Source organism: Lemur catta, chromosome 5 (genome assembly GCF_020740605.2).
Source record: "Lemur catta isolate mLemCat1 chromosome 5, mLemCat1.pri, whole genome shotgun sequence".
NCBI classification, from domain to species: domain Eukaryota; kingdom Metazoa; phylum Chordata; class Mammalia; order Primates; family Lemuridae; genus Lemur; species Lemur catta.
The window spans coordinates 31,183,784-31,203,700 of NC_059132.1; the positions used below are offsets into that span (position 1 = coordinate 31,183,784).

The 19,917-nt window shown below is 46.7% G+C and overlaps 1 protein-coding gene across 2 annotated transcripts in view; it reads right to left on the minus strand.

The window, feature by feature from the left end:
• Nucleotides 1-1,861: 1,861 nt before the first annotated feature.
• Nucleotides 1,862-19,917, minus strand: part of AFAP1L1 (actin filament associated protein 1 like 1) — a 58,152-nt gene continuing 40,096 nt past the window's right edge. For both annotated transcript variants that reach the window (XM_045551414.1, XM_045551412.1), the window contains exons 10-19: nt 17,805-17,889; nt 17,393-17,545; nt 16,009-16,220; nt 14,360-14,505; nt 13,652-13,724; nt 11,932-12,043; nt 7,702-7,866; nt 7,202-7,380; nt 5,195-5,323; nt 1,862-2,984 (exon numbers count right to left, since the gene is read on the minus strand). In XM_045551414.1, coding sequence (XP_045407370.1) covers nt 2,961-2,984; nt 5,195-5,323; nt 7,202-7,380; nt 7,702-7,866; nt 11,932-12,043; nt 13,652-13,724; nt 14,360-14,505; nt 16,009-16,220; nt 17,393-17,545; nt 17,805-17,889 — 1,278 coding nt within the window. In that variant the 3' untranslated portion in view covers nt 1,862-2,960. The remainder of the gene's footprint in view (nt 2,985-5,194; nt 5,324-7,201; nt 7,381-7,701; nt 7,867-11,931; nt 12,044-13,651; nt 13,725-14,359; nt 14,506-16,008; nt 16,221-17,392; nt 17,546-17,804; nt 17,890-19,917) is intronic.

A 19,917-nucleotide genomic window follows, 5' to 3' on the forward strand; every position in this document is an offset into this window, starting at 1 on the left:
GTGATTGTGGTCCAGGGCACTTGGAATTGCTGGCTTAGTTACTGGATAGCCCCTCAGGAAAAAACAAAACGAAAACAAAGACACTTTTTATTTTAAGTAACAAGAAGCGTTCTTGAGCACTCGGTCTCACTGTGATATGACTGACTTGTATTCTGTGAGATTTTTCTTTTCGGCTTGTCTGTGAGTTCCATGAGGACAGAGCTGGAGTATTTGCATCAGAGGCCCAGCAACACCTTATATTTTCTTTTGGCCTTATGAGAAGGGTGACATGGTTTAGGGAGGTATTATGATCCCCTTTTACATATGGGAAAATTAAGGCTCAGAGAGGTTGGTGAATCTATGCAAGGTCCCCCACTGAGGATCCAGTGACACTAGAATTCTGACAGACCAAACATTTGGCAATTGTTGGGGTTGTTGGGAAGGATGGAGCTTCAGGTCCACCTTGGACCTGTGACCTGTACTTTGAAAGAATACAACCAAACAAGGCATCTTAACAAGCAAGAACAAGAACTGGTATCCATGCCTTAGCCATTTTGCTTACATTTCTCCTAGCTGCCCAACCTATACCAAGTGTGCTGTATGCATACTTCCATCCATTCATCTGTTTGAGTCCTAATGTGCTTCTGAATGCTGTAGTGCAAGGGGAGAGGGACACATGGATGAACTAGAGCTTTGGAATTAAGAGTAAGGGTTCTAGGGCCAGATTTGTATTCAAGTGCTGGCTCCACCACTTCCTAACTATGTGAGCTTGTGCAGGTTACCTGACCTCTCTGGGCTTCCATTTTTGGAACTGTGAAAACTGGGATAATATAACCTATATCACAGGGTTTTAGTGAAGACTAAATCACCCAGAAAGTGATTAGTTAGCACCAGGACTGGCTACATAATTTAAAGAGCAAAAGGATAATGCAGAACCCCTTCTTCAAAAATTATTAAGGCAACAGTAGAGCATTAAACCAAATGCACGTTCCTTCTAAGTGTTAGGGACCTGCGTGAATGCACAGGTTGCATGCCTATGAAGCTGGCCCTGGTTAATACAGTGCCTGACAGATGGTAAGTGTTGGATAAATATTAATTATTAATTACTTAGGCTCCCTCCTTTCAAAAGTCCAAGATCTTTTGGTGGGAAGAGACACTTAACCCCAAAATAACTGCATAAGAATGAGTATGACAGACACTGAGGAAATAGTTGGAGTGTTGGGGGCCATTCCAGAATCCACATTTTAAAAAAGAACATTGACAGTGCAGAGGATGCGAGCTCCTTTGTCTCTGAAGACACTGAAGTGGAATTTAGATGAAAACTATCAGTTATGGATTGGTTGCCTTTTTGCTTTTGGTGGCTGTCATTACCACGTAAAAGTCATTTCTTCCTTGGTGGAAAGAACACAGGCTTTTGAGTCAGATATTTCTTATCTAATAATAAGAACCACTATAGACTAAGCATTTCCTGTTTCTTGGACACTATGCAAGATGCTTCTTATGTATTATCTCATTGAATCCTCCCCGCCGTCTTGGGAGGAAAGTAACAATTGTTAACCCTGTTTTCACAGATGAGGAGAGCCCAGAGTCAGAAGAGGTCTAGTGACTCCTAAGGTCACCCAGCTGGTCAGCAGCAGAGGCAGGGCTCAAACCCAGCCTTATCTGGATCTAGGCTCATGACCCCTAAGTCCTATGCTTTGCCACTGATTAGCTGGGTGACCACTTGTCCGGCTACCTCAGGGGGTGGTGAGATTTGAGTGAGGCTAAAGTATGGAAAGCCTTAGGTGGGGTAAAATACAGAAAGCCTCTAGCAAAGTGTCCAAAGGTAATTGTGGGATTTCCCTTCTCTCCTCCCCTGAGCTAAGCTTTGAGCTCTTGAGAGTTAAATGGTTTTTATCTTTATTGGAGGGAAATGTGTTGAAGACAGCCCCATAAAGTGCCTACAGTGTTGAGACAATAGTGAGTAGCACAGTAAGGGTACTGCCTGGGACTTGAGGTCCTTGCCCTATAAAAGTATCAAGTGTTTGTAAAAGGCTTAGCACCCATGTGGTGGAAATAAGTCACCATCCTCTTGGTTTTCCCTGATAGTTTTACTTTATACCAGATATGGAAGAGCAGACCAGTGGGCTTCTGATTGCAAGATGATGACTTCATTAGGATAAAGACATAGTGTCTCTTGTTTACCTCAGTGTCATATGAAATAGGTAAAGGACTTGATTGCCAGAAATGACCCCACCCTACGATGCCTGCAACATCCTGTGGACATTAGAACTCCATGCTCCTGTTATTGAGTATAACTGTGAGCTGAAAATATGTCAGCTACTGAACTTCTGGCTTCTGCATACTCAGATCTGATTTTAAAACATTCAGATCTAGAAGATTCTAGTAGCTGCACTTTGTCTAGCTCTAAAGCAAATGAGGAATGATTGTACAATTCGCATGTTCTCTATAGCTTTTGTTCACATTTATGCAGGCAGGGATAATGTTATTGATTGTTCAGCCCATTTGTCTTGCCCAGAGGTTGTCAGTAATGCCCAGCATGAATCCAGTTGGCACAAAGTGATCAGATGATCGAGTCTTGTGTCTTTACACTACACCACTGGTGCTTCAGCACTGCCTTCCTTTGCTCTGAGGACTGGGAATGGGATGGAATGGCTTATTCACATGTGCTTTCATTTCTTCAGAAGGGAATGCTAAGACATCTAACAAAACCTTTACAACTGTGCAGACTTCTGTCTCCCTCCACCCACATTTCCACCCTTTGTAAAGTCATAAGGATGCCCTCTGTTTTCCTATTCCCTTCTACTTCTTCCCTCCCCATATCCCCTAAAATCATGCAGACAATAAACGCTGGTCTTTTGGGTGCTCCAGAGAGTGGGGGCCATTTCCAGTCTTCTCCTGGCATCTCCTTGTGATAAAAGCATTTCCGCCTTAGGTGGACAAGCTGATATTTCCTTTGGAATGAAATCCTCATTCTATTTCTAGGTCTTCTTCATTTCCCATTCCTAAAGTACAGAAAGGCAAAACAAACCAGTTTGTTGAATTTGTTCTGGTGTGACTTGGATCAACACGTTTCACAGTACCTAGTTACATGATGAGCTCCACTGGCCAAGTTAGAGACCCCTTCGATCCTCATCCCCTCTCTCTTTCTGTGGCCCTGAGTAAGTCACTTTTCCATGCTAGTCTCTCTTGTCCCCGCATCCATTCTCAAAACAATAGCCAGAATGGTCTTTTAAAACTGTAATTCGTATTCCAAGACTCTTAGCTCAAAACTTTCCAATGACTTTCCGTTATGTTAGAACAAAATCTATATTTCCTTCAGTGGCCTGCAAGGCTTTAGATAAAGGACTGGCAAACTACAGCCCGGCCTGTTGCCTGTTTTTGTATAACCTATCAGCTAAGAATGGTTTTCACGTATTCAAATGTTTGAAAAAAGTCAAAACACAAAGATTTCATGACATGTTAAAACTATATGACATTCAAATTTCAGTGCCCATAAATAAAGTTTTATTGGGACATAGGCTTATTCCTCCTTTGTTTACATATTGTGTATGGCTTCCTTTGTGCTACAATGGCAGAGTTGAGTGGCTGTGGAACAGGCCACATGGTCCACAAAGCCTAAAACAATTAAAATCTGGCCTTTATAGAAAAAGTTGCTGACTGCTGGTGTAGATGATCTGGCCCCTAGCTGGTTACTTGTCTGATTTTCTGTCCTAATGCTTACCCTTTGTTGCCTTCACTGGAATCATGTGGACATTCTTGATGTTCTTCAAACATGTCAAGCTTTTTCCCACTTCAGGGACCTGGCACTTGCTTTTCTCTCTGCCTGGATCATCGTTCCCTCAGGCCCCCACATGGGTCACTCCCTCAAGCTCGATTCAGGCCTCTGCTTATGTGTTACCTCCTCGAAAGGGTCTTTGCTGTCACTGTGATTAAAACAGCCACCTCTGCCCCGTCACCTTCTCTCCCTTTACCCTGTTCAAAGTTCCCACCAGTTTTTTAGACATTCTGTGCTACTGCCAGACAGGTCTCAGTGTCAACTTCAGCAGAGGCTTATTGAGCATCTCTGATGTGCTGGGCATTTGTTTCCAGGTCCTGCTATGGTTTCAATGTTTGTTTCCTCCAAAACTCATGTTGAAATGTAATCCCCAATGTGATAGTATTGAGAGGTGGGGCCTTTAAGAGGTGATTGGGTCATGGGGCTCTGCCCTCATGAATGGATTAATCCATTCTTGGGTTAATGGATTAATGGGTTATCATGGGAGTGGGACCGATGGCTTTATGAGAAGAGGAAAAGAGACCTGAGCTGGCATGCTCAGTTCTCTCGCCATGTGATGCCCTGGGCCACCTCCATACTCTGCAGAGTCCCCACCAGCAAGAAGGCTCTCACCAGATGTACCCTTCAACCTTAGACTTTTCAGCCTCCATAACTCTAAGAAATAAATTCTTTCTCTTTATAAATTATCCAGTTTCAGGTATTCTGTTACAAGTCACGGAAAATAGACTAAGACAGGTCCACACTTTCTTACCTGCAATTCTGAAATCCAGAAAGGTCTGAAACCAAAATATTTCTCAAGTGTTTTGGTACAAACTCATCTGGTGGCAAAACCTGACCTGAACTGATGTGAGGCTGTTTATAATCTTCATTTATTTCATGTGGTGTGAATATTCACGCCTGGCTGTGGAATTAACATGTTTGCTTACAGGGTGCCACCCGAGAACTCGGGGGTTTTCATCATACGTATGTACCACATTACCTTTATAAAATCCAAAAAGTTCTGAAACAGAGTTGACCCCAAGAGTCACACAGAAGGGACTGTGGACCAGCATCCTGTAGTGAGCCCTGGACTTAGAATTGGACCAGGCAGGTTTGCATCCTGCCTTTGCAGGGATGCCTTGCATAACCCTGGGCACATCCCATCACCTCGATCTTCAGTTTCCTCACCTATGCGGTGGAACCTTTCCTGTTTCAGAACACATTGGAGGTTCAGAAACCAGATGACTGAGCTTGTTAGAAATATGTATTAACAGTGAATAGATTCTGAATGAGATCTGAGGATCGTCCTCTCTGAGGAAAGTTTATGAGTTTTATCGTAGAAGTGCATTGGCAATTCTCTGCCTTTCTCACTAGCTGATTTTTTTGGTTTTGGGTGAGGTTCCATATACAGGGGGCTTCCAGATCTCTGGCTTTTGATGAGCTGAACCATTGCCGTACCTTGGCTTTCTGCAGCACCCTGCCTTGGTTGGCGGCTACAATGGATGGGCTCCTCTTCCTCAGCTCAGAAACACAGTTGACAGGGAGAGCTTGCTCTGGAACATTGTTCTGGGGTTTATTTGCAGTATCCTGTTGATGGCAAGAAATGGTTACATAGGTGAGGTCTGGTGCTGGCTACCTGCACCTAGCAACCTGTCCTCAAAAGAATGAGGACACTTTAAAATAGAAGGCACTAGGCAAACATGACAGCATTGAACAAAGTGAGAGGAAGAAGATACTTGAGAGGGCCTTGGGATAAAGGTAATGACAACTAAAATTACTGGACCCTCACTATGTACCAGGCATTGCGTGGATTAGCTCGTTTAGCTTTTCAACAAGCCCATGAAGTAGGTGCCATTATTAGCCATCCCAATTTACAGGTGAGGAAACGGGGAAGGTCAAGTTGCTGTGCTAGGTCCCATGGCTGACAAGTGGGAGAGCCAGGATTCCAGCCCCACATCCCTGCTTAGCTTCTCTCCCGTATTCCTTCTCATTTCTACACTACCTCATTCCTAACACTTTCCAGATAATTGCTTGGTACCTAACTGGATGTAGTATGTAGTTCGTTTTTTTTGTTGTTGTTGTTTTGCTCTGCTTTGTCCATGTTGAGAATGGATGTAGTTTCTTAAGTGTGACATCTTAACAGCTAAGCCTGCAAGGAATTTAGAGAAGTCTTCTCTTTATCTCCAAAGGGTGTCAAAAAGATCAAAAATGGAGGGAAAAGTGCTCTGGAATGGGAACATCAGGGCACACTGGTGGGAGCAAGCAGCTGGGATGAATAAACAAGTTCTAGCTCATCCACCAGCCTTTCGTCACTCTGGGAGGTTGTTTTGTCCCTGGCCTTCGTGTTCTTCATCCATAAAATGAGGCTGGGAATGTCTCACGGAGAGGCAGGCAGTGCAACCTGGGACAATAATGATGCATCTCCCACTGACAAGTCATACTGGTTAGACAAGTTATTTCATCTCTTTGAGTCTTAACTTCCTTGCATGAAAGCAGGCACAACATTTATTCATTCGACAAACATTTATTGCACTCCTACTATTTTTCAGACTCTGTAAAGGGCTAGGGATTTAATAATAAACAAAACAGATATAGCCCAATTCTTAATAAAAATACAATCTAGTGGAGGAGACAGAAATTGGGCAAGTAAGGACACACATATATATACACAAACACAGACACACAAATTGTGGTTAAGTGCTATGAGGAAGAATAACAGGGAATTGTTGGTAATTTAGACCAGTGGTTTCCAACTAGGGCCAATTTTTCTCTCCTAGGGGACATTTCGGGAAATTTCTGGAGACATTTTTGACTGTCATAACTGGGGGTAGGGTGCTACTGGCAACCAGTGGGTTAGAGGCTAGGGATGCTGCTAACCATCCTTAGAACAGAACAGTCCCCTCTAAAACAGAATTATTGGCCCAACATTGAAGTAGTGCTGAGGTTGAGAAACCCTGATACAGATGAGGTTAGGGAAGTTTCCTCGGAGACAGTCCCACTAGAGGTGAGTACCTTCCTTGCAGGATTGCTGAACCTCAGTTTCCTTGTCTGTCAATAATACACGTAATACTACCTCATAGGACTGCCATGAAGACTGTGTGAGCTTAAGATGCTGTATTTGTTTATGGTAATCGATCAACACATGTTTTGTTATTCAGCATATGGTAGCTATTATTATCATCAATAACTCCAAGGCCATTTCTAAGATCACCTTCAGGATAAAAAGTCAAATTGTGGTGCTGCTATGGAGAGGACAACAGGCCAGAGAACCAAGACAACTTGCTTCAAGAGTCTTCTTCCTAGCTGTGCCACCAGTGGCATGTCCCCCACATCTTTGGACCTCAGTTTTCTCATCTGTAAGTGAGCATAACCCCTACCCCCAAAGAATGGTCACGATGGAGAGATCTGTAGTGTGTGAAGGGATTAGGAAGCAGCTGCCCCCGGTGTAGAAGGCAGTGGACTCACCGCACTCTTGTTCTTGCCGCTCATGGACAGCCCCAGGGCTGGGCCCCCTGCCAGGGACTGCTGCAATCGCTCCTTCACAGCCACCAGCCTCAGCTCCAGGTCGATCCGGCGCTCCTCCTTCACCCGACACTGGGCTTCCAGGGTGGCCACGGCTTCCTCCAGAGCCTTTAACTTTGCTCCTGAGTCCAGAGACACTGATGAGAAACCACTGAACCTGACCCCAAGCATCAGGGAGTCTGGCAGGTCCTTAGGCCTTCGTCTGCCTCTTACAGAGGGCCTTCCCAGCTCCTCAGTCCTGGTTAGGAGAATGACTTTGGGCCTGGGTTTCCAGCTCCATGCTGGGTGGTGTGGTCTTTACCTGCTTGGTCCCCATTTCCCTATCTTTTGGAAACAGCACCCTGATTTCTCATTGGGTCAGGTAACCTGTGCAAAAGACCTGCTCTTACTGTGCCCAAGGCTGAGACACCCATGAGTGCTCAGGACCACACCCATGTAGGTACCTGGGCTGCTCCGAATGGCTTCCTTCAGCTCCCTCTTCTCCTGCCGCAGTGCCATCAGTTCTGTCCGAATTGTCTCTTTCTCTTTCTCCAGCTTCTCTTTTTCTACCAGGTACCTCCGGGCATCCTCTTCAGCCCGATTCTTGCCATACTTGTATTGATTAGCACCTGCAGAGATGTGGGAAAGGAAAAGGAAGGAAAAGAAGATTATTTTATATAATTTTATGTTTACTAAAGAATCTGAGAGAAGAAAGGAGAGCAACTCTATACTCATATTAACCTTTTTTACATTTGGTGTCATTTTCTTACTCCTACCTACCTCCTTTGTGCTAATTCTTGTCAAATTTTTGCCTTTCTATATAGTATAGGCCCAACAAAATGCAAATAAATAGCTTTATATAATTATTAATACTTTTTCAACTCAGTAAGAAAATAAAGGAGACAAAATATGCATTTTAAAACATAATTACTTAACTACCTTTACCAGTGTTGTTTGGTTTTTGGTGCAAATTCAAATTACTGTCTGAGGTCACACTTGCTTTCAGCCTGAAGAGCTTCCTTTTGCATTTTTTGTAAATTGGATATGCTAGCAACACACTTTCCCAGTTTTTGTTTATCTGGGTATGTACTAATTTTACCTTAATTTTTTGAAAGATACCTTTGCTGGATGTAGGATCTTGGTTGACACCGTTATTTTCTTTCAGTGTTTCGAATATGTTATCCCACTGCCTTCTGGCCTCCATTGTTATGGAGGAAAAGTTAGCCGTTAATCTTATTGGGGTTCTCTTGTGAGTGATGGTTTGATTTGCTCTTCTGCCTTCAATTTTCTCCTAGTCTTTGGTGTCAGCATTTTTACCATGATGTGTCTTTTGTCTATACTTGGACTTCACTGAGCTTTGTGGATATATAAATTAATGTTTCTCCATAAATTTGGCAAGTTTTCAGCCGTTATTTATTCAAATATTTAAATATTTGAAATATTAAATATTTAATTGCCATTGTAACGGTATCAAAAGCTGAGACTTTTGACAGATGATTAGGCCATGAAGGCTCTGCCCTCATGGGTGAGATTATGCCATTATAAAAGGGCAAGTTCAGCTCCCTTTTGCCTCTTTTTCCTTCCGCCTTCAATGTGATGATGCAGCAAGGAAGTCCTTGTCAGATACCTGCACCTTGATCTTGGACTTCTCAGCTTCCAGAACTGCGAACCACTAAATTGCTGTTTAAATTACCCAGTCTCAGGTATTGTTATAGTGGCACAAAACAGATTAAGACATCCTGTTTTTCTTGGAGTGACACTCCTGCTTTATGAGCAGGGTGCTGGGTGGGGGCAGTTACCTCTCATTTTCTCTGCTTGCTTCTACCAGTATAGAACCTCTGCTCTATGAGTGAGCTGGGATGAGGGCAGTCAGAGTTCTGGTATTCTTAGCCTGCCCCACCTGAGGCAAAGCCTCTTCCCTATGAACTGGGAGGGGACAAGAGCTCCCTACCTCTTGGCTTCAGTCATCTGGAATTTAGCCTCTGCAGCGTGAAGGTAGACATGATGAAAAGTGCTGGTGGCTTGCCCTTCCCTGAGGAGATACCATAGCCCTTGATTGGGAGCTGGGGGAAGTGGGAGCTCTGCTTTCTTGTCCACAACTGCCTGGAATGGAGATTCTTTCACACTAAATTGGGGGTAGGGAGTAAACTCCCACTGTTCTTACTGAGATTTAGTAAGTTTTCTAGAATAAATGTTTCTTCATTTGCTATATGTCCTTAGGACAATTTCTAGAGACTTTTAATGATTGTTTGTTTTAATAATTTTCATCAGTTATGGTTGTTTTACTAGGGAGTGGGTCATGGAGCTTCTCAGACCACCAGTTTTCTCAGCAGTCTACTTGGCCTCCATGATTCTTCTGTCTAGTTATTCATGCCCTTTTGTAGTCCTCTCCTATGTAACCATTAGGATATTGCAGAAATGACGAGTGTGACTTCTAAAGCTATGTTATAAAAGATCTTGCAGTATCTGCCTTGCTGCTCCCTCTTGGGTCACTTGCTGTGGGGCGAGCCAGCTGTTACACCATGAAGACAGGCAACCCTATGGAGAGGTCCTCATTGTCCTTCCTCCCAAACACCAGCACAAACTTGCCAGGCATGTGAGTGAGCCATCTTAGGAGTGGATCCTCCAGTCTGTCAAGTGTTTAGGTGACTTCTGATGACAAACTGACATCTTGACTGCACTTCACGAGACACCCCAAGCCAATACTGCCTAACTAAGCTGCTCAGGGTTCCTCACCCACAGAAACAGTGTAAAATAACACATGTGCATTGTTTTGAGCTGCTAAATTTTGGGTAATTTTTTTATGTAGCAATAAGTAATTAATACATGATCTTGGGCAAGACTTTTTTGCTAAAGACTGAATGTTTATATCCCTCCCGAATTCACATGTTGACAGCTAACCCCTAATGTGATGTTACTTGGAGGTGGGGCCTGTGGTAGGTGATAAGGTCATGAGGGTAGAGCCCTTGTGAATGGGATTAGTACCCTTACAGGAGATACCCCAGAGAGCAAACGGATAGACATCAATGAACCAGGAAATGGGTCCTTGCCAGATACCAAATCTGTTGGCACCTTGATCTTGGACTTCCCAGGCTCTATAACTATGAGAAGTAAACTTCTATTGTTTACAAGTCACTATGGTATTTTGTTATAGCAGCCCAAATGAACTTTTTGTATTCTTCAGTTTCTTCATCTGAAAAACAATGTTGTTGGACTACATCAGTGATTTTCCATTGCATTTTCCGACTGCCCTTCAAGGAACCCTATGGCTTCACAGTGATGGCTAACAGGTCACTGCATGGGCAAGGGGAGGCCAAGTGGGTCTCCTTTTTATCACAACCCTCCTCTCGCAAGTAGCTGGGACTACAGGCACATGCCACCATGCCTGGCAAATTTAAAAAAAATTTTTTAGAGACAGAGTCTGTCTATATTGCCCAGGCTGGTCTCAAACTCTTGGCCTCAAGCAATCCTCCTGCCTCAGCCTCCTGAGCAGCTGGTATTAAAAGGCATGAGCCATCATGCCCGGCAGTAGCTCCATTTTTGTACTTCTTTTATAAAGTGGACTTTCATATAAGATTTGATTTGAAGGAAGGATCTACTTTTTTTGTCTTTGTTGTTATTGTTTTCGTTTTATACATTTTGTGATTTCTTTGATCTTACATGTCCCATATTTCCAGCGCCTATGAGAGTAGAAAATAAAAAATGTTACATAGCAACCCTCTAATTGTTTAGAGAGGAAACTCAGACCCAGAGAGGAGAAAGGACTTTTTCCAAAGTTATATAGAAATTTAGTGGTCAAGGGAGGATGGAATACAGATTTTCTGACCCCTAGAAAGATATTGTCTATGCTAGTGAAATGAAGCTATCATATAAAAAATGTATTTTAAAAAATAAATCTTCAGAGAGCAAAGAACAGAACTTGACATTGTTCAGATGCTGGGGATTAGAAATGTAAAGCAACAAAGGAAGAACCCTTGGAACATGCCGTCCTACAGGAAGCTGGCTTGCTGGTAGAGATAAATCACACAGGAGCAGAGATTAGTGTTGGAAATCAAACAGAACTTACAACAGAGTTGTCTGGCACCCTTAGTCATCACCGTGCCATGTGGCAATCAGGCAATTCACAGAGGCCCTGCAGGGTGCTAGGCAGAGCTAGGGCTGGGACACAGAGGGGAGCTGGGTCCAGGGTGTTTATTACCCCAAATCAGAAATCACAAATTGTTAGCTCTGAAACTGATACAGCTTGTAGACAATTTCTCTTTCTCTTTGGCCTCATTTGATGTTAAATTTTTTTAAAAAGTAGTGGTTGATATTAAAAAATAAGTAGGTTTCACAAAATGTTTACATTTCTGGCCTCTTTTGAATAATTGTCAAATCTGTCACTGGGGGACTGACACTGCTGTGGGGGGACCATTGGCTGGAGCTGAGCAGAAGCTACCCCTACAGTTGGGACCTGAGTGCTCCAGTTTCCTACGGTCCCCCCAAATCCCTGTCATATTCCCTCCGAGGCCACATGCTAGCTGCCCTTTATCACTGTGCTTGTGTGTTAGGGTGGAGTATTTTCTTGTGTCTCACTTCAGTCATTTATTTACCCACCAGACCCCTGGAGGAAACTGATTCTGAGACCCCTTCCAGTAGACTGCTTCCCTCTCTTCCCCACCCTGCTCAGCAGGGCAGGCCCACACAGCACTTACTGGAGGCATGGCGCTTGACTTTGACCTGAGGGTCCACGCGGTGGGACTTCTCACTGCAGGAGGAGGCGTGGCGCTTCACCTGGGCCCCAGTGGGGCGCTCGGGCTCCTCGTCCTGTGCGGGAGATGGAGGAAGAAGGTTAAGTGCAGGCAGGCTCAGACTCATCAATGCAAGGGTACTGCAGGGGTAATGCAGGGGAGTGTTCTGGTCCTTGCTTGGTATGCGCACTCTCTGCTCGGAGATCTTGGCCTTTAAAATTGTTGTGTAGCACTCAACAGTTTATAAAACACTTTCACTAGCAATGTATCACTGGAACCTCGCACCTTCCTGGTGAGGGGTTGGTGGGGTAGGGGAGAAGCAGAAGGCGGCCCTAAACTGGAGTACCTGCTGAGAAGGGAAAATTATAAAGTGTCAAAAGACCAGATTTGATTTATCATAGATATTTTAATCCTCACATCATTTGGAAGTATGCTTATAATTTTCTGAATTGCTAATATAGTCTTTCCACAGGGAGAAAAAATGCCATGGATGAGATCAGTCAGTAGAAGTGACATAACTTAATAGATTGACTATGCATTTATGCATGAAGAGTATATTAGGAACACTCAAAATCCAGTCAAAGCTCAGGAAACCATGGGTGGAATGTGATAATACTGTAAAAAACAATGATGTTGTTTACAATAGTACTATTTACTCTTGGACCTTCTAATGTGCAGACACCGTGCTAAATTTTTTTTACATAAGATATTTCACTTAATTCTTGCAATAGTCCTAGAAGGTCGGTTTTATCATATCCATTTGGAGCCAGGAAATGAGGACCAGGGAAGTGAAGCCTGAGGTAACAGCCTCAGGCCTGAGTCTGATTCCAACGTTCATGTCCTTAAGTGTTAAGGGGGCTTGCTACTAAACTCTGCAACTAAGAAAAACTTCAAGCTGCATCCACTGGTTCATCTGAGTCTGAAGAAAGACCATATGAACAGAAGAAGGATGCTGGAGAAGTTTCTAGAGAAGGGAGTCCCGCAGGTGAGAACTCAGAGTGTCACCCGGCACCGTCCGAGGCAGGGATCCTGGCTGACAGACGCGTGCGCTGTCCGGCAGCTTGCTTCTCTCTCTCCCCACTAGCTGTGAGGCCTGACCCACCCGCCAGCATCTGATCAGAGTGTGGCTCTCCCGTGGCTTCCTAAGGGAGGGGACGGCACAGGGCATGTTGCCGTGAGCATTCCAGGTCATGTGGCTACAGAAGCCTCACTGTGAATGAATCAGCTGGCATCTCCTTGGTTTAGCAAGCAAAACAGGGAGACTGTCCTGGGAGCCGAAGCCCAGACTGTGAGTGCCACCAGGGGAAGGCCTTTGGGGCAGCCCCATAGTCAGCATCTGCCCTGGGCACCGTGGAATCCCAGCATCAGGTCCCAGAGCCACAGACAGAGGAGAGCCCAGGCGCCTTGCTCAAACTGGAGACGATGCCTCACGTGTCCGCAGTGCTTGGCAGTCTGTGGAGCCCTTCCTTCCTCCTGGTCTGGGGCTCTCTGCACTGCACTGCCCAGCCTCCTGTGCCAGGGACTTCTCGTCCTGAGCCACCATCTGTGATAAGAAGGGGCTCGCCTTCTAGCTGCTGCTAGTTAAATGAACATCATCTCTTTGAGGCAGAAGATAAAAGGAGCAGTGAGGGAGAGCTAAGTAAGTGGCCTTTGCCACATTCCTGGGCAGCCCGATGGACCATACCTGCATCTTTTCGTAAGGAACGTCATCATAGACTCGGGGTTCAGGCCACTGATTCTGGCAGGATCTTGCATATCTAGAAAATAAAAGTGCAATAATGATGATGATGATGATGACACTTTGCAGCTTACAGTGGTTCCCTGTCTACACTCTCATTTGATTCTGGCAGCAGCTGTTAATGCAGGTCAGAAGATTAGCAATAGCAACATGGCAGGCAACATGCCATGTGCTGTGTTAGGGCTTCACAGGCAGAACCAGTGTGATTCCCACAATCACCGGAAGGCAGGTTAATTCGTCACCACTACCCTATGAGTCAGTAAATAGAGGATCCAAGATGGCCAGCAACCAGCACTAGCTCCCACAGGTGGTGGTGACACACCTGGGACTCGAAACTGGCTCTTCTAATGCTGAACTTCATGCACTAACCACACGGCCATGCTCAAGGGCGTGAGAGCCCGAGGTCCAACGGTGTGAGGGCGGAGCCCAGGGCACTACTCCAGGGCTTCTGCACTTTTGCTCATTCCGTCCACAGCCAGCCCCCTTGTCCTTGCTGGAAGAGGAGGCCCTGGTTCTAGCTTCCCAGGGAAGCAGAGTCTGCCTCAGCTCCTCCCCCCTTTCCTCCCAGAGCAGAAAGCTGGACCCAGCCTCTGAGGGGGGAGCTGAGACAGGGAAGGCCCCGGGCGGGTGTGGCCGGCAGGCGGCAACCCTTACAGGAAGGAGTTACGCCCCGCACTGACGATGCTGGTTAAGGTCTCCACGTCCACGTAGTCGTAGTGCAGAGCCTCAGGAGTGACTTTGGAGCCCATCTCCACCAGCAGCAGCCCAAGCCAGCGGCCCATGTCTTCTGAACAGCTTGCCTGAGGGAGAGGGGGCAAAGGCAGAGTTCACTTTGGTACTGCCAGGGCTTCCGGCTACCTGTTCGCTTCAGTCAAACCTAGAAATATTTGTAAGTACCTGTCATGTTCCCAGTACTTAGGGATCAAAGAGGAGTAAGACTAGAAAGCACATCCAGAAATCCTAGGGGCCCTGCCTTCCCTCTATTGAGGCTTCTGCTCAAACACCACCTCCTCAGGGAGGCCCTCCCTGACCACCTCTCTGAGATAGCAGACCCTCACTATCTACCCTGAGCCTTCACGACCACTTGGATGTAGAACCAACATTTAGGTGTTTTCTGAAATTTTTAAAAATATTTACTTTCCATTAGAGGAGGCTATTTCTCACATAATCAGATTTTTTCTTTTGTTACAATTCTCAAATAATTATGGTACTGTATATAGGAAAACCTCTAAAAAGTTGCAGGTCAACTAAACACACTTATGTTAATTCTCATTTAAAGGGCATTATTATAAAATCAAATTAGCACACAAATGCTAAATGTTACAGAGGCAATATTTCTTGAAATTTAAGAACTGAGAGAGGCAGTGGGTACTGGGCAGAGGACGAGACCAAGAGGCTGGGTCTTAGTTCGAAGACAAGACCAAGAGACCACGGTCCCTTCCCGGAGCCCTGGACAAAGCACTTGGCTGCCCTGGCCTCAGTTTCCTTATCTGTAATGGGGGAAGGTAGTTTTTTAAGTTTCCCGAGTTTTCAACCAGTGTTGACATCTTAAATTCTAAATTGCCAAAGGATTGCCATGTGGAAGAGAGAGCCCATGTATTCTGCGTGACCTCAGAGAGGAGGGTGGGTGTCAATGGGTAAGAAGGACAACGAACGAGTGAAATGAAATCACAAATATTCTACAAATATTCCTCAAGCCCACAGTATGTGTTAGACATCGAGCAGAGCTCTCGAAAAATGAAAGTATGCAGAACAGGCATGGTTACTGCCTTCATGGAGCTTAATGATTTTAACTCCATATGGGGGAAATCTTCCTAGAAGTTTGAGTCGCTTGCTGGGAGGGGCAGTGGTTTACCTGAGGGGGACGCCCCCAGAGGAGGCTGTCCGGTGAGAAGGGTTTAGAGGGGATTCCACAATCAGATCGGGTTGGACCACACGAGGTGCCTTTCAGGCTTGGAATTTTAAAGTCAGGGAGAATATGCAAATCTTGGTTCCGGGGCTGCCAGACTCAGTCAATAAAAATACAGAATACTCTGCTAAATTTGAATTTCAGGTAAACAACAAATAATTTTTTAATTATCAGTATGTCCCAAATATTGCATGGGATATACTTGTATTAAAAATACTATTCGTTGTTTACCTGAAATTCAAATTTAACTGGGTGTCCTGTCTGTCGTCTGGGAAGCCTCCCTGGGTCCCTGGACAGCAGCTGGGCTTGCGCTGCTTCTGGGTCAGCCCCGTGTGACAGCGGCAAGCCCCAAACCAAAACGAGACGCGGGCCGGAGTCCGGTCCCCCCGCGCACCTCCAGGATGGCCACCTCCTGCCGGTTGCGCAGGATCCTGAAGGCGAACGGGTGTCGGGGCCCGAAGCCCGGGGCCACCTCACAGCCGCGGAGGGCGATGGCGTTCGCGTGGGTCCGCAGGTCCGTGCGGTCCTTGTGGAAATACAGAGTGTTGCACTTCAGGCGGCACCAGCGTTCCTTCCAGCCCTGGTTCACCAGCACGTTCAGGTAGCCTGGGAAGGGACACCAGCGGCGTGACCTCCCCACAGCCCGCCCTGGGACACCCAAGTAGGGGGCGCAAAGCTGGGTGCGCGGATCTCCACCCCCGGGACAGGGCGCCTGGACAACCTTTGCACCGCAGCTGGGAAGAAGGCCTGGGGCCCTGTCGTCTCACTCTCCCCACCTGTGACCTCAGGCACGCTCTTCTCTCTGAGTGTCAGTTTCCTAGCCGTGACATGGGGACCGATAATGACATTGGTACATCGCCCCGCGGCCTTCGGGCCGCACCAGGCTTGATGAGGAGGGCAGGAACTGCTATATACAACGTATGAAAGACAGTTCTCTCTTGCCTTTTCTCCCCTCAAAATCAAAACTGTTACTGAAAGACGGAAAATAATGGATGATGCTGACACCTAGTGGCAGCGTGTGGGGACAAAAACGTCTCGCCAGGACAAAGAATTCTAAAATTGAGCAAGGCACAGCTGCATAGCTGATGACCCGCAGGTTTAGAAATCTCTCTAAACATTTGAGATTTAAATTGATTATTATTATTTTTTAGCATAACACGCTCTGATTCACTGATTATAAAATATTTCTTTATGGCCATGTTCTTTTACAATAGTTTTTCAGGGTTAGTAGAGTATTACTGCATATCCAAAATTATACGTGACTTCCTATTGGATTCCAGTGTATGGAACACTACACGAGCCAAACAGTATGTTTCCCCCCTTCAACTGACATTTAACTCACATTGAATGCCTTTATAATAAAAATGACTTAAATATTTTTATTTAAGAACTTTCCTTATAAGACTGGAAATTTCACATATGGCATGTTTTATGCTGGGAAATTAGATACACTCTCCTCTCACTACCATGGAGGAAACTGAGAAACTGAGGCCCAGAGATGAGCAGGGATTTGGGGTAAGGTCACAGGGAGCACAGCTATACGGGGGCCAGGTGGCTTTTCCTTTTGCTGAGCGTCAGGGAGTCAGAGGAGAGAAGGGATGGGCAGGCGGGGGTTGTTGGATTGTTGGCAGAGTGAGGTTTAGGCACGCAGTAGGCTGCATTCCCTTCCCTGCCCTGGGGGCCAGGTGGGTGAGGCATGGACGTTCTCCCGGCTTCAGCCCAGCAGCCTGCGTCTGTCCACAGGGCCCGGACTCCCCTCCTCCCAAGCCCCTACCCACCACAGCACGGAACCTCCTCCTCGGTGGAGGACGTCTGCAGGTCATCGGCCAGCGCCTTCTTCTTGGAGAAGCTGATGATGCGGGTGATCTTGCGGCCCGCAGCCCTGCTCATGGAGCCCTTCAGCTCGGCCAGGCTGCTCTTCTTCCCCTTGCCTGTGGCCGGAGAGATGAGTCAGGGGCGGGAGGGAACCCCCGGCCCCAGGCCCACCCATCCCTAGGCCTTCCTGGAGGCCCTTTCGGCCTGCACACGGGGACTGGCCTGCAGCTCCAGGTATGGCAGGCTGGGTCGCCTTAGCCAGGTCTCCAGAGTGGTGAGGACCTGCTCTGCCACCGTGTGCCTGCGGGCAGGGCCCCTCCCAGCTCCAGCGTTCTCTAGCCTGAACTTCCCTTCCACCCTCTCTGAGGCTCCTACCATCTTCCCGGCGGCCAAGGGTAGAACAGTTGTCGCCCATGCCCAGGCTGTCGGAATCTGAGGTCTGCTTCTCTTGGGACAGCCTCTGGGGAGGGACACAGACAGCCCCACATCAGCGGACACACTCAGAAGTACCCCTTTATTGGTTTAGTTCCCCCTCCCAACTGCCCATGTACATGATAATTAGCTAACGAGTATTTGTCAGCAACTACTGTGTGCCCGATACAATGCCAGGTATTGTAACACACTGAGGTAAATGTCTTAGGAGTTTGGACTGTATTTGACAGGTGACAGGGAGCTGGGAAGGTATTTAAGTGCGACACTGGTATTATATAATCTAGCCTTGTGTGGGAAGTTCCCTCCAGTGGCATAGTGGGGATGGACAAAACTGGAAGCAAAAGAGCCACTAACAGAGTGTCATCCTGGTCACAATGAGACTCAGTAAGGGCATGAACCAAGATGACAGTGAGGACGGAGAAAAAGGGATGTGCTGGCAGACATTTTCAAAGCAGTCACAACAGGAGCTGGTGGCCAACAGGAGTCCCCTATGATCCTAGCTCGGAGGAGACGATGGTGAGGACGCATGCGTGAGCCATACACACACTAACATGCACACCCCATGTTAACAGCGGTACTGTCAGTCAAAATTAGTTTTACTCATTACACCAACTCTGGAACATTCATTCCTACAAGGCTAGTTAAGTGCCTACTTAGGTACCACAGGAGGTGGAGCTGAGTAGTCAGACCAACCCTGGAAGAAATTATGACTCTCCTACCACTTATTAGCTGTGGCAATGTGGGAAAATCCTTCCATTTCCCCAAAGCTTGGTTTTCTCACCTGAATGACACCCACTCCAGGGGGCTGCTGTGATGCACCAAGCAGCCAGCCCAGGAGAAATAATGAGGCCAACAGACTGTGCCATTTCTAACACCTGTGTGTTGTGCTGCCACCTTGCTTCAGGAAGCTAAGTGTGCCAGTCAGACTTGGGACAGGATTAAAATGGCACCCACCCACTTAAGAAGGAGAAATTACAGAGCTCTGAGGCCCCTAAACCCTTCCTGCTAAGGTCCCCCCAAACCAGGCTCAGGGACGCTTCTCCATGAGCACAGGGCTAGCGTCAGGGAGAACAGGAAAGGCCCTGTGTGCCCCTCAACTTCCAAAGGGCTGGAAAAATGGCACCTGTCAGAGATTGGCTAGAACTGTCAAAAGTGTAAATGATCACCTCTGTAAATTGTGAAACAGAAGTTATAGTTCTATTTGTTCTGCAACAGTGGATGGGTGGCAAGTTTTTCATCAAGATAGACAGCAAATACAAAGAAATACTGTGAGCACTTTGGAATAAACTCAACGACGATGACAACACTGCAGTCACAGGATCCCATGGAGAAGCAGCCCTGCCTCCACTCCGCACCAAAAAGACCACCCTGAACATTTTAGTTGCCCTCCCCCGGACACTCAGCCACAGGAAAGCTCGACCCTACAAGCTTGCCACATCCTTCAAACTGCTCCACAGCATGCAGCTACAACTGTGTGCACACACACTCACACACACCCCGACACCATCAACATTGCTTTCCTCTGGCCCCACTCACGGCAAAGGCTAGGTGATAGGGTTGAACTTCTCCAGCACTCACCTGGCACGAGAGTGCCCCCTTCCACTCCTAGTGACTCTGCCTGATCCCTTTGCTTCTGTGTCCCCTTCCCTCAGGCCACTTCTGCCCCAGGGAAATTTTGCCCATGCTTTAAGGCTCACCATGGGTGCCCATCTTCCCTGAACCCCCTAAGTTTGGCCCTCCAGCCAGTATCAGCCCCCTGGCCCCTCGCTAGCACTCCAGGACCTAATAGGCTGCCGCGCTCCCTGTTCTCTCTGAGCTTAGCCACGCTGGCCTGGCCACTGTCAACTCCACGCTCCCTCCTGCTCCGGTGCCTGTTCTCTCTGCTTGGAATGCCTTTGCCACCCACTTCCTTGCTAATGTTTTCATCCTCATCTGAAATGTCACTTCCTCAGGGAAGTCTTCCCGGACTCTGAGACAGGAGCAGGCCGCTGACACACATGCCCAGGCCACCTGGTACTTTTCCCTCCTTGCAATCATGCAGCTCGGCATTTATAGG